Here is a 14,840-nt window from a genome sequence, read left to right on the forward strand (position 1 = left end):
TTTCAACCAATTATTTTTCATAAGAAAATACTAAAACTTTATTCAGCCTACTTAGTTCTAGTTTTTTTTTTAAAAGATATTATTTATTCATCAGAGAGAGAGAGAGAGAGAGTACACACAAGCAGGCACAGAGGCAGGCAGAGGCAGCGAGAGAAGCAGGCTCCCTGCCGAGTAAGGAGCCCAATGCGGGACTCCATCCCAGGACCCTGGGATCAAGACCTGAGCCGAAGGCAGCGGCTTAACCAACTGAACCACCCAGGTGTCCCCTTATTCCTAGTTTTTAGGAAATAACCATATAGATACTATTTTGTATATATCAATCAGCCATAAATATTCTCACACTAGAGGAGTGGACTGTTCTGTCACATTAAGAAGGTAGAGGAGAGTTTTTGGTTTTAAGCTTTTTATTTGTTTTTAATCTAGAGTAACATGAAATTCAATACAAATTCTTAAATTTTATATTTAAATTCTATCTCCTCAGTTGCTCTAATCTTCTCTTAGGTCTCTTAAATTGTCATGTATCAAGAGTGCAGATTCTTTAACTGACATTGAAAGAATTGTTAATCATGATGGGACACAATGGCAGCTCTTTTTGAAATCGAATAGCCTGTCCAAAAATTGTCATTGCATTTCCTTAGAGGGAGAGAATCTTGATTTATTTAATGAGTTTATTCAGGGCCTCTTTCACATCCTTATTCCTCAGACTATAGATCATGGGATTCAACATAGGGAACACCACAGTGTAAAATGTAGAAACTATTTTGTCCCTGTCCAAAGAATAGCTAGATCTGGGACGAGAGTAGATGTAGAGAATGGAGCCATAGTACAAGGTGACAGAGACCAGGTGGGAGGAACATGTGGAGAAGGCCTTGAGGCGACCTTGGGTGGAGCGGATCCTCATGATGGTGGCAATGATGAACAGGTAGGAAGAGAGGATGAGCACTGTGGGGGTGATGACATTGGAGGCCAGGATGAAGTATAGTATAGTCTGATAGCCGTCTTTCCTGCCACAAGCCAACTTCACCAGGGGAGGCAAATCACAGAAAAAGTCATCAATGACATTGCCACTACAGAAATTCAAGGCAAAAGTTGTTTTGGTGATGATGGAAGAGTTAGTAAAGCCACCAAGGTATGAGGATGCTACCAAAAATGCACATAGCTTTATAGACATAGCCTGAGAATAAAGCAGTGGTTTTGAGATGGCCATATAGCGGTCATAAGCCATGGCGGCCAACAGGTAACACTCACTATATGCCAGCCCAGCAGAGAAGAAGAACTGACATACACAGCCAGCAAAGGAGATGCTTTTGTCTTCAGAGATACAGGTCACCAGAATCTTTGGGGTGTAGACAGAGGAATACCAAAGATCCAGAAAAGACAGATTCCCAATGAAGAAATACATTGCTGTGTGCAGCCGGGAGTCATTACAGATCAACACCATGAGGGTGGCATTTGCTACCAGGGTCAAAGAGTACACGCTAAGGAATACCACAAACAGGACCAGCTGCATCACCGGGTCTGTTGTGAAGCCTACCAAGATGAACTCAGTCACTGTATGGTTGCTTCTCTCCATGGCTCACCTAAGAGGAGAGAAAATGAGATTTCAGCTTGTTTCATTATGCTGAATAAATAGAAAATATGCTAAATAAAAACAATTATATGAATTGGAATTTCATTTTTCATTTTTGTTGTTTTTTTTATTAATTTTTAAATTTTTTATAAACAAATAATGTATTTTTATCCCCAGGGATACAGGTCTGTGAATCGTCAGGTTTACACATTTCATAGCACTCACCATAGCACATACCCTCCCCAATGTCCATAAACCCATCATTTTTTATTTTTTAACTCCTGATAATTTTTCTTCCCTGGATTCCAGACTGACAAGTTCAAATCCCTACTTAACTTCTCTTACAATAGATCTACTGGGCATTTCAAGAAAAACTGAGTTCCAACCATTCTTCCTCAGCCTGCTCAAGGAAGATGCTCTTCCTTGAGTATCTTTATAGCAAACTCTCTTATATTTTCAAGTCTCAATTGCCTTTTCAGGTGTTCCTGATCACAATACTGAAAACTCCTTCCCTGGCATTTCTTATATCCCTATTCTGCTTTATCATTCTATCACTGCTCATTATCTAATATTATATAGATTCCATTAATTTAACATATTTTCTTTTCTTTTCACTAAATGTGCTTATAAAAAAAAAAGAAAAACAACATGTCTCCAAAAGAGTCCTTTGATCTCTGGGACAACAAAGATTTAATTATAGTCTCAACCCAACCCAGGAATGTGACCTTTTAATAGTCAGTGTGAAATGTCCTGATAACACTATTGGGGTCCTCTGCATGATAAAAACCCTGTCCCCCCCCCCCCCACCGCAAGATGTAAAGGATTTTTTTTCTTTTGCTAATTTCCTTGCTCAACTCTCCTTACACAAATGTTCCATTCCATAGAGCTCCCAATCCCTCTGCTTCTTGATTCATGAATCACCTGAGAAAGCCAATTAGGTCTTCAACTTTACTATATTAAATTTTGTTTCTCAACACTGTACATTTTCCCTTCTGCTTTTGATAGAAAACATAGACCAGTTCAATGTCTATTTTATCTTAATTTTAGGTTATTATGAGATTTTGTGGGCTATTTGTTTTAACGGAGTCCGTTACTACAAAGTAACAAGAACTGTGCAACTAGGTGAAATCTTTGAAAACATGGATCCTGAGAACTACGAGTGCTTTCCTATAGGAAACACTGAAAACTCCTGGACTCAACCTTCAATTTAGTATCTTCTAACTTCATTATTCTCCAATTGTCATAATTATCCCAGAATTTGGTTATTTATACTAATAATAGTGAACAATTTTGAATACTTTCCTCTGAGTTAAGCATTGTTGTTAGTGTTGCACATGCATTATTTTATTCTTTGTCACAATATCCATCACAGGTATGTTGGAAGATTAATAGCAATAACTTTACAGATGACCAAATTCAGTGTTAATAAGTAGCTTAAGTGTACAGTTAGTATGTGGTGTTGTCTAACTCCAGAGGCCTGGGTTTTAATGACTAAGTCCTGTCCTTTCATATTCAATACTGGCTTAACAGTTGCTTATAGGCTCCATACATGAATGTCTCCCTTTTTGGTTCTAACACCTTAACTCAAAACCAATAGGATAATATGGACAGATTCGGACGCTGTCACAGGTAAGGACCTTGTACATGTGGGGTCAGATAAATGCTTCTGAGTAATACCCAAATCATCCGGCAGGGTCCTGTGTCTCTCAGGATAGCCAACCCTGATTTTGAGGACAGGAACTGTCTACTCACCTCTCCCAGGACTGAGACACGTGCCTGAAACTCACAGACCCAGCCAACAAAGACCACACTGTAAATCCAAATATCTTATACTTGCTCAGGATCCCCAGTGTATTTGATTCCTTAAGCACCCCAGAGGTTCATAGTTTTGCAAGTGCCTGAACAGCAATTAACTAAAAAGCATATTAACTTTATTTAGGAGGTTCTACTTGTTCAATGAAAAAAAAAAAAAAAAGATTATTTTTAAAGTACTCATAATTATTGTGATATTTTGAGAAACCCTCTTTGCAAAACACCTTCCTGGAAACTGTATTTGATTATAAAAGTACTCTATGGAGTAGGTATTTTAATTTCAATCACAGACGAGAAAACAGATCCAAAGCATTTAATTAACTTTCTTTCCCAAGGCAAACTCAGAAGTAAATGCAGTCAGGATTTAAACTCAAGGCAGCCTAATTATAAAATTCAATCTTTCCCCTATACCATGTATACTTCAGAGAGACATAATCTTTGAGTACCTATTCAGCTGTGACCATAAATTTTTAGAAGAGGACTCCCTGCTCCTGAGTGTCAATACAGTAGATTTTGCAACAAATTTATCTTGTCTCCTATTTCATCATCTTATCACCCAATTTTTAAATGACAAGAAAGGTGTCATCTTGGCTACTGTCTCTAAAAGTGACCTGTCTACCAACAGTGTAAGAGGTTTCGCCCTTCTTCTCATCCTCACCAACATTTCTTGTTATCTGCCTTGTTAATTTTTGCCATTCTAACTGGCGTACAGTGGTATTTCATCATGGTTTTGATTTGTATTTCCCTGATAGCTGATGTTGAACATTTTTTCAAGTGTCTGTTAGCCATTTTGTGTCTTCTTTGAAGAAGTGTCTGTTCATGTCTTCTACCCATTTTTGTAACTGGATTTTTTTTTTTTTTTTTTTTTTGGCTGTTGAGTTTGAGAAGTTCTTTATAGATCTTGGACACCAGCCCTTTATCTGTAGTGTCATTTGCAAATATCTTCTCCCATTCTGTGGGTTGCCTCTTTGTTTTGTAGACTGTTTCCTTTAATGTGTAGAAACTTTGTACCTTCCAAAAGTTCATTTTTGCTTTTGTTTCCCTTGACTAAGGAGACTTGCCTTGAAAGAAGTTATTGAGGCTGATGTCGAAGAGGTTACTGCTTATGTTCTCCTCTAGGATTCTGATGAATTCCTGTCTCACATGGAGGTATTTCATCTATTTTGAGTTTATCCTTGTTTATGTTGAAGGAGCTGGTCCAGTTTCATTCTTCTGCATGTGGCTGTCCAATTTTACCAGCACCATTTTTTGAAGAGACTGTCTTTTTTCCACTGGATATTTTTTCCTGATTTGTCAAAGATTAGTTGACCAGAGAGGGTTATAAGCAACTAATGAATCATTGAACACTACATCAAAAACTAATGAGGTACTATATGTTGGCTAACTGAACATAATAAAAAAAATTTAAAAAAGTGACCTGCGTAGTTTCTCTATTATTATCATAATGAATATATTCATTTATATACTGATATATACTGAATAATGAATACTTATACTGAATATTTCCCAGGCACTTTGCTGAGTTCTTTAAAAGAATCATTTCATTTTAGCCTTCAAGACAATCCTGTACAGTAAATGTGATTATTATTCTCACTTTACAGATGAGCTACTTGAGATAGAGAAATAACTGTACATTTGTTAAATTGTTAAAGGTCACTGAATTTGAGGTTTATAGAGCCAGGATTCAAAACCAGTTCTCCCATTGTGTATCATCTGTCCCCACACCTAAATATCTCCTAGCATTTACTATGTTCTTAAGGCTCTTCCAGGCACTATGGACAAGAGAGAGAACTAAGGCATGGGACCTGAACCCAAAAAACGCATAGTTTATTGGGAGAAACCAAATATTTATAAACAAATAAGCACCTTTCACAGGTTGTGAAAGAATTATCTGCCATCTTTAATGGTGGGAGGAAGGCGAGTGGAGAATTTGCTAGGGGCAATGAGAGAAGGGTTGTGTGTGTGTTATGGGAGATTTTACACAGAAGGGAGAAATAGATAACCTGCATGAAGAGGCACAGAGAGTTACCACATGTGAGGAAGTAATTTCTGGCAAAGAAAAATACAACAACAACAACAACAACAACAATAAAACTATAACCAATAAGGCATAGAGGCAAGACAAGGAATGGGTGGTGGAAAATCCATCTGAAGTCTGTCAGATCTGTGTGGAATATAGTGTGTCTTCATTGGAATGATGGTACATGAGATCATGCAGGACATATGAAGTCAGAGTCAGAATATTTTCAAAGTTAATGGCTTAACCTAGACCAATATTAAAGTGCTGGAAGGGTGCCTGGGTGGCATAGTTGGTTAAGTGCCTGACTCTTGGTTTCAGCTTAGTCATTATCTCAAGGTAATGAGATTGAGCCCAAAGTCAGTTCTGTGCTCCCTGTGGAGTCTGCTTAGATTCTCTCTCTCTCCCTTTGCCCCTTCCACCACTCGTGTGTGTGTGTGTGTGTGTGTGTGTGTGTGTGTGTGTTTCTTTCTAAAAAAAATAATTTAAGAAAATGGTTGAAATGTCAGGGACTATGGCAAAAATTTTGGTGGTGTTAGGGTGGTGATTAGCACTGTCTAATCAGTATGTACCCCATGTCTGAATATGAATACATAGACACTCCACTCATAATTAAAACTCAGAAAAATGAGAGGGCAGATGGAAGTCATGAATGAGGATTAAAAAACAAATCAGTTGGCATGATTAAGTCTAAACTCAGTTCCTCTGACTCTACGTTCCGTGTTCTTTCTACCACGGCAAATTTCTTCTAATCATTCTCCCTCTGTGACAAAATTCCTCCAACCTTTTAGGCATTTTTGCCATTAGTCATATCTTGTAGAGAAGGGGCAAAACACTCTTGACTTCCTGAACCTCATTCCCTATCATACCTAGTCCACCCGTAAAGATGGTTGGTACCCAAGCAGAGGCGTCATAAGTGGAAAGGGGAGAGCTTCACAGTCCGGTGAGATACTTTTCCTGCAGGGGACCTTTTGGCTACATTTCTCCTCATGAACTCTGCACATTCACATACACACACTCACTTCATTTATAGCCCAAAGAGTGTTCACTTGTGAGGTATTAGCCCTTGTTATTCATTCTGCTTAGAATATTCTTTTATCTCCTCTAGTTGTTCAACATATATCACCTTCTCAGAAAGATCTAACCTGATCACCCTCTTCAAACTTGAACCCTATTCACTCCCATAGCACTTTCTAGCCCCTACCTTGCTTTCTTCTCCGGAGGACTTATGACCTGGGTTACCATCTGATCTATTATTTTATTTCCTGTCTTCTCCCACTAGGATGTGAATACAAGAAGGGCATGTTCTGTGGCTTGTTTTGTTCATTGCTTGATGACAGTGCTTAAAACAGTAACTGCCACAGAGTGAGCATGAATGATAATTGTTGAATAGATGAAGAGATGGACTGCCCTAATTCTCCAGAGGCTGGTCAGTTAAATGCGCATTCTGGTCTACCAAATGCTGGCATTGGCAAGACATCTTTTTTATTCCACATTACTTGCAGTAACAGAAATCTGAGTTTTCTGTGCTAGTCACAGGCAAGCACAAGAAAAACTAAGGACAAATCATCAAGGAATACAGTGTGATCACTGAAATACACGCACTAATTGGATTTCAAAATAAAGTATATTTGTGAATTGTTTCCATTTGAACAGCAAATTCTTTCATGTTGAAGAGCCATGAGGATCCATATCTTTGAACTGGCAAGCGGCCGGGATTGGAGGGTAGTCCAAGCGTAGACAGCACTGGGCCTTCACGCTGAGGACAAGGATTCAAGTTTGACCTCAGTGCTTACAGCTGTTGGAAAACCTTTAACAAGTTACTGAATTATGCTAAACCTTGTAAAACAAGAATAATAATTGAAACTACTAGATAGGGCTGTTGTAAAGATTGAAGGATATATTAAAAAATGATTAGAGAATACTGTATTTTTAAACTAGTATTGGGGACTGGACACATGACAGATGGACATGATATCAGTGGATCCCTAATTCAGAGAACACAAATTTCCCCTGCCAGAGAGCTTAGGCTCTAGCTTCTTGTGTCTTGTCCCTTCCCTTCAAGATTCAAATTTAGGCAGTCAGTTTCAAGGAACTCTTGTTAGAATGCCAGTATTACAACTTATTAGGACTGTTTTTAGAATGACAGCAGTCCTACTTTACAACAGTGTGTAGATTAAATGACTAATGTACGTTTGCATACAGGTATTTTGCAGGAGAGCATGTTTTGAGAAGCAATATGGACTCTTTAGCATGAGATATGGGGTCAGAGAGACCTGAGGTGAACTCTGATCCCAGCTCTTTATAAACTGGTCACCTTTGAACATTTAGTTACTCTTCCTGAGAATCAATTTCCTCATGTGCGTTATCATGCACTTCTTGTCTGAAATAACATAATTCTGCAAGATTGTGGGGATATTTACTAGACACAATGTATCTTTAAGGAGATGTGGGGGTATTTGACAACTATTACGTGTTGAAAATTAAATATTTTCTTGGTTATTAATGTCATATGATCCTGAAGTCTACAATTGTTTATATTATGCAAAAGAGCGAAGACAATAAAATTGATGGCAACATAGTCCTTTTTTCCTTCTTTTTTTTTTTTTTTTTTTTCCCTGCTAGTTAAGCGTACTCTCTTTGGGCGCTGGCCTCTCCTGATGACTCTGATTGTCTTCTGTTGACTTTATTTCTCTGTCTTATGTACCACTGCTTTAAGAACACATATGGATGTTTTTGAGTCATTGGTGTCTTTGGGAAACTGAACTCTATGGATCTTGAAAATACTCAAATCTACAATACAAACATGCACAACAAAATAGTGCATATATTTCCATTGTGTTTCCTTGCAGACTGAAACATAGATGCTAGGTCACAGGTTCAAGGGTTACTTTAGAAAGGAATTCTCTGCTAACAAATGTTATCCAGAGGCTGTGGCAACCTGCCAGTAATGATAAGCTGTTGTCTTAACATTCTTTTTAAATGTGTCTTCTGAGACAAACCATAAGAGACTATCATCAGAAAAAAAATTAAGGGTAATGAGGGGAGGTGGGTAGGTAGATGGGGTAACTCGGTGATGGGTGTTAAGGAGGGCAAGTGATGTAATGAGCAGTAGGTAGTAAATGCAACAGAGGAATCACTGAACTTCACCTCTGAAACTAAGAATACACTATACGTTATTTAATTGAATTTAAATAACAAAGCTTCTTAATAAAGACAAAAAAATAAATGTGTCTTCTGTCTTCCCAACTCCTGGGACAAACATACATTTAAAACAAATTACACTTCTCATGATTTATTTTAACCTGAGTCTAGAGAGCTCTCATAGTCTTCCTCAGAGCTCTTAAGGTCATCACAAAGACTTATTTTTGTGTGTGTCAGTTTTATAGTTTTATTTTCTGTTCCTTCCCTTACTGCAAATTGCCCTTACCACTAATATGAGAAAAAGCTACATTGTGGTTTTTTTCCTCCCAGCTGTCTCAGAAACTGCTATAAGATATGGGTAGGACCTGAAAATGAGGCTTTGGGCCTCCTGCTGCATAACAGAATGTAAATGGCTATTGAGTTTTCCTGGGATAAAACCAAATTTCTATGCCACTGGTAACACCCAGACCCCACAACCTACCAACATTCATGGCAAGACCAAATTCCAACATTCTAATATTCAAGTCAGCTAGTTCCAGAATCTTCTATAATAGTAGATCCTGTCAGCTAGTTTTAAATTTTCAAGTCAGCTAGTTCTAGAATCCCAAGGATTTTGTAACAATCCCAAGAGTTTTATACCCATGGAATTCCTCATGGTTTTGTAGCTTGGGGGAATAGCAAACAAGGCAATTAAACAAAGCTATGCATTGGCAAAATTAGGTCAACCTTATTTAAGAAAGACTTGGAAAGGTTTTGTTTAGAGACTGTGATTCCCCAATGATAGGTGTATTTAACTGTAATTTTCCTTCACATTCTATATTGAGTTTTGCTGAATTTATCTATTTCTATCATCTATCTAATCTATTGTCTATCTATCTATTATCTCTCCATCCACATAAAATACAATTGCCTACTGATAAACACATAGATACTGTTTTTGTAAGCAGCAAGAGTTAGGTTCCCCAGAAAATGAAAGACAGACCTAGCTTTCTTGACATGAGGAAAGTCATTTTAGGTCCCTGGCCATCTTGTGAAAGAATGTAAGAACAGTCATTATTGGGCCAGGAAATAATCTAATCATATCTGGGACCATAAATCAGTGGAAAAACTCCCAGTGCTGATTCAAGAGGGAAGATCTCCCTGTTGTATATTCTTGAGTTATCTTTGCAGGATCTCAAACCCTCTGAGCACTCAGAAGCTGGAGTTGCTGGGGACAGAGAACTGATGATGCTGATCTTTGCTGGCTCTTGTGACTTTTACCTGGACTTGTCACCTTAGATTGTCAGCTGCCCCAATTCCATGTTAAATTCCCCACCAGGCAAACCCCTTCCTGAAGATGCAGGCACCCTTGACTTAAATCTTCTCCATCTCTGTTGTTCAGGAAGACACTGCTTTGGGAAAGATTCCTGGTGTTCTCCTTTACTTGTTGAGAATAAAACCTTTCCTTTTGCTCCTCTTTGGCTTGGTTGTGTCCTTTGGCTTCACACTCACCAAGAGGCTGATCCAATTTTGGTTAACAATATCTCTGTAGGGTACAAAGATTTCTACCGTCTGCCATTCCATGTGGACTGCCATCCTTTGCCATTCTGCTTTCTGATCCAGGACACCATCTTGTATGAACTGTTTCAGTTAGTTTGGCCATTGGAGGAGGAACTAAAAGGAGGAAAAAAAATGATGATTTAGAATATGTGTTCCTAGACTCTGTTTCTTCACAGCCAACCAAGGTCACATTAATCCCTAGACCAATGTCACAGCTTTTATACCCTTTCTCTCATCACAAAATCTCTCTCCTTCTCTCTGATAAGTGCTATTTTCCCTTCTCCCTTCAACCCACATGTACAGTGAGATCTTCTGTCAAAGGACTGGTCTGTCCTTTGTGGCTTTTCCATACTCTCTTCACATCTTTATAATAATCTCTTTATTAATTACTCTTCATTGTGAGTGGGCCATCTGTTTCTTGACAGGACTCTGACTGATGGAATAATTAATATTAGGAGTAGCCTAGAATGTAACCCTGGGATTAGTTTGCTCACATATTTAAGGAATGTGCAGATATATGATGTGCTAGGGAAATGGGACACCAGTAAGCCACGGGTGCAATGACATCATGAAAATTTCAATTGTCACAAGAATTGTCACAGCTTGAAGTGTATTTGAAGAGCAAAGAACTGAAAAGTTAACTGGTTATACCTTTCATCACGACCACAATAATATTGATTGGAAAAATCATCGGTTCTTCTGAACTGAAAATGAGGTTATCCAACTGGTAACATGAAGGGCACTTGGAAAGCCCTGAATGTAGATTTGAAGGAGTTTCCCATCTCAGTTAGTCCTTTAGGAAAGACAAGGTTGAGGTCCAAGCTGGGACTTGATTGTGAGGACTGCAGAGAAGCACTACTTCCTGAAATTAACCCTTGAACAATACAGGGTTGAACTGTGTGGGTCTACATACATTGGATGTTTTTCAATAGATACAGAATAATGCTATGAATGAGATGTATGTTCCCTATGACTTTCTCCATAACCTTTTTTTCTCTAGCTTTATTGGAAGAATACAATATGGAATACATAGAACATCCAAAATATGTGCCAGTCTATTATTTCTGTTATCAGTAAGGCTCTGGTCAACAGTAGGCCATTGATCGGTAAGTTTGGGTGAGTCAAATCAAATGCCGATTTTTGAATTGTGTGTGGGTCAGTTGTCCTAACCCCCACATTTTTTGAGGGTCAACTGTAAATGCTAAACATTGCCAGAGATTTTGTGACAATCTAAAATAATTGATGGAGGAAAGAACAGGGACCATAAGGCAGTGGGATAACGATACTGGCAGACAAGGACAGAGCCGAAAATAGAAATCCTTGTGTGATGAGTCAGTCCCTAACTTCCATCACTTGAGGGAAATAGCTTTTTCCTTGACAAGTTTTCTAATGATCACACTTAAGAAGTTGCCTTATGAGCTCATGTAATTCTCACCACCCATCCTCACCATACTATACCATAGAGAAAGTTAAATATCATCAGCTCAGATGAAGAAATCAAAGACTTTCTCCTACAGGAAATATACACTAAGAAATGTATACAATTTTACCAATCTGTATTGGCATGAATCTGGGAAGCATGTATGAGATTGGGTTCTAAAAATAATAAACCAAGTAGAATGAAATGTAGGGATTGATTGAGCCAAATTTACCATCATAGGCACAACCAGGGAAGATTCAGGAACTCACTGTGTTTCCTCAAGAACTCTAGGAATTTATACTATAATTAAAGCCTCACTGGGATTGATTTTTTTGAACTGCTTACTCACCGAAGACAAAACATTCCCAATACAGTGATGATAAAATATGTGGTTAACACCAATACCATAGGATTAGTTAATTTCTTCCTGATGTCTGATTTAGTGTGCTACATTCCTCACATTACTTATATATTTATTTATAATCTTTCATGTTTTAATGATGTTATTTAGAACTTTCCTCAAATTGCGGTAAGTTTACAAGATAAAAATGAACAAAAAATATCTTCTTAGGCTGGCAGTGGCTTCTTATTTGGAAAAAAAGAAGTTTTCCTAATGGAAATAAAACAGAAGCAACATGTCTCATGGTCAGGTTTCCTTTTTTATTATTAGGCTTTTAATGTCAATATGACTTTTCAAGCAGAAATATTGTTTTTTTTCCCAAGGTGTTATCTCCTTCTAAAATTATTTTTTCAATTCTCAGCCAACATTAAATAACCCATTTTATGTTATTATTGTGATATTAATTTAATACAAGAGAATTATTCAGAAAGAATTTAATATTGTAATAATGTTATTTTAATTAGTAAGTGTACTCAATCTTCATTTGTTAAATCAGAGCTTGAGTCCACATTGTTAACTATTCACTTGAGCTCTGTTATCTAATTCAGAATTTCAGAACTACCTTGTCTCAACTTGGTTATTCTGTGCAATATTTGTTACTGATTATTATTAAAAAGTATTCATCAGCACTGATTATTTCTTTCTGATCTTTTTATAGCTCCTAATTTAACTGGCACTAGTTGGAAAACACAGTTCTTTATATTTATTATTTATTGCTTATTTTGGTAAAACATGGATGTATCAGTATTTATTTAAAAATTTCTGTATTTTTCTATATGAGCTACTTATTTACTCATATTGCTACCTTTGAAAATCCAGTCAAAATGAAATAACCTGTTATATTTCCCTTGCTTTCATTTTTATCACTACCTTCTTATATTCTCTACATACACTTCTCTTTTTTTGAGACTCTTGGACTCCTTAGCTTTCATTGGTTTACCATATTGCAATAAAAACCATACTGTTTTGGTTATTATCATGATTTTTCTTTGATACCCAGAGTGCCACAATATGAACCTCCCAGGACCCTTTAAGTTGTTACCTTTTGTTCCTCTTCTCACGATTTGTAGAATCCCATGTTTTTTAGACATAACAGAGTATTTGAAGCATATGCTGTTTATTTTCTCACTGTAAAACAGTGGCTGAATTATCCTCTAAGAAACACTGATTCCTTAGGTGCCTCAATGGCTCAGTCAGTTAAGTGCCTGCCTTTGGCTCAGGTCATGATCCCAGGATCCTGGTAGAGAGCCTAGCATTGGCTCCCTGCTCAGCAAGGAATCTGCTTTCTCCCTCTCCCAACGTCCATGCACCCACTCTCCCCAGCTTGTGCTCTCTCTCTCTCTTTCTCCAATAAATAAATAAAATGTCAAAAAAAATACTGATTCTTAGTTGGACAGTAGTATTATGGATATGAATTTAGGTCTTAAGTGTGCAAAAATCATGCAAAATATCAGGTGTCTTCTTTGAGTATAGAAAGAGTGGTGGAATGAATTTTGTCTCTATACTGTTTAATGAACAGTAAGTAGCGGACTGACTTTCTGAACAGGAGGAATAAAACTGGAAAGTTAGTGACAAGGAAGTCTGAGAGAGGTATAGGGATGGAACTCTTGAAAAGGACAGTGAAGATACTTGCGCTCCATCACAAATGCCCACCAGAGGGCAGTGAGTGCAGAAAAGAATCTGCACTGAGAATGTTGGTAAGCCTCTTCCCCTATATTTTCTTCTAGTAGCTTTACAGTTTCAGTTCTTACATTTAAGTTTTAAACCCATTCTGAGTTGATGTTTGTATATGGTGTGTGATAAAAGTTCAATTTCACCCTTCTGTGTATGATATATAGTTTTCTCAGCATCTACTGAAGAGACTGTTTTTCCCCATTGTGTGTTTTTTGTACCTTTGTTGAAGATCTGTTGATCATGTATATGTAGGTTTATTCTGGGCTCATGTATATGTCTGTTTTTATTCCAGTACTGTAATCTTTAATTACTATATTTTATAATATATTATAAAATCAGAAAGTGTGATGCCACCGACTGTTCTTCTTGCTCAAAAATCATGTCATTAGTAGGATCCCATATTGCTTCAAAAATCCTCCAGAATTTTTTTATTTTTATTTTTTAATTTAAATTCAATTAGCCAACTTATAGTACATCATTAGCTTCAGATGTAGAGCTCAATAATTCACCAGTGGTGTATAGCACAGTGCTCATTACATCATGTACCTTCTTTAATACCCATCACTCAACTACCCCATTCCTCCTACCTTCCCTCCCTTCCAGCAACCCTCAGTTTGTTTTCTATAGTTAAGAGTCTCCCAGTTTTTCTCCCTCTCTGATGACTTCCTATTCAGTTTTCCATCACTTCCCCTATGATCCTATGCATTGTTTTTTATCTTCCAGATATGAATGAAACCATATGACAATTGTCTTTCTCTGACTGACTTACTTTGTTCAGCATAATACCTTCCAGTTCCATCTGCATCGATGTAAATGATAAATATTCATCCTTTCCTTATGGATGAATAATATTCCATTTTATATATGAACCACATCTTCTTTTTTCATTCATCTGTCAACAGACATCTTGGCTCTTTCCATACATTGACTCTTGTGGACACTGCTGCTACAAACACTGGGGTGTATGTTTCCCTTCAGATCATTACATTTGTATCTTTGGGGTAAATCCCTAGTAGTGTAATTACTGGGTGGTCAGGCCCCCAGAATTTTTAGTAGGACTTCTGCTGACCCTGGCCTTAGACAATTAATGTATTACTGTGAGAAAACTTTGAGTGCTTTCTGTATCACTTACAAATTATCGAAACCTAGGAAAGTGATTGCTCCTTCCGGATTTCAGGCTAGTGGCATCCTCTCTGTTTCCTAGAATTTGAGGCTCAAATGTTGGAATACAATAGGGAAAATGTAGAAGTAACAATATGGGACT

General features: G+C 37.4%; 1 protein-coding gene across 1 annotated transcript; it reads right to left on the reverse strand.

Annotated features, from left to right (window-relative positions):
* Positions 1-655: 655 nt before the first annotated feature.
* On the reverse strand, positions 656-1,573 carry LOC116860462 (olfactory receptor 9G1). The gene has a single exon (XM_032846516.1). The coding sequence runs from the start codon at positions 1,571-1,573 to the stop codon at positions 656-658; it is 918 nt and encodes a 305-aa protein (XP_032702407.1).
* Positions 1,574-14,840: the final 13,267 nt, after the last annotated feature.

The sequence above is a fragment of the Lontra canadensis genome, unplaced genomic scaffold, assembly GCF_010015895.1.
Source record: "Lontra canadensis isolate GAN:19392208 unplaced genomic scaffold, GSC_riverotter_1.0 scaffold176, whole genome shotgun sequence".
NCBI lineage: Eukaryota > Metazoa > Chordata > Mammalia > Carnivora > Mustelidae > Lontra > Lontra canadensis.

Bases quoted from the DNA above. Each gene is read 5' to 3' on its own strand.
- LOC116860462 (XM_032846516.1), bottom strand. From the start codon at position 1,573: ATGGAGAGAAGCAACCATACAGTGACTGAGTTCATCTTGGTAGGCTTC.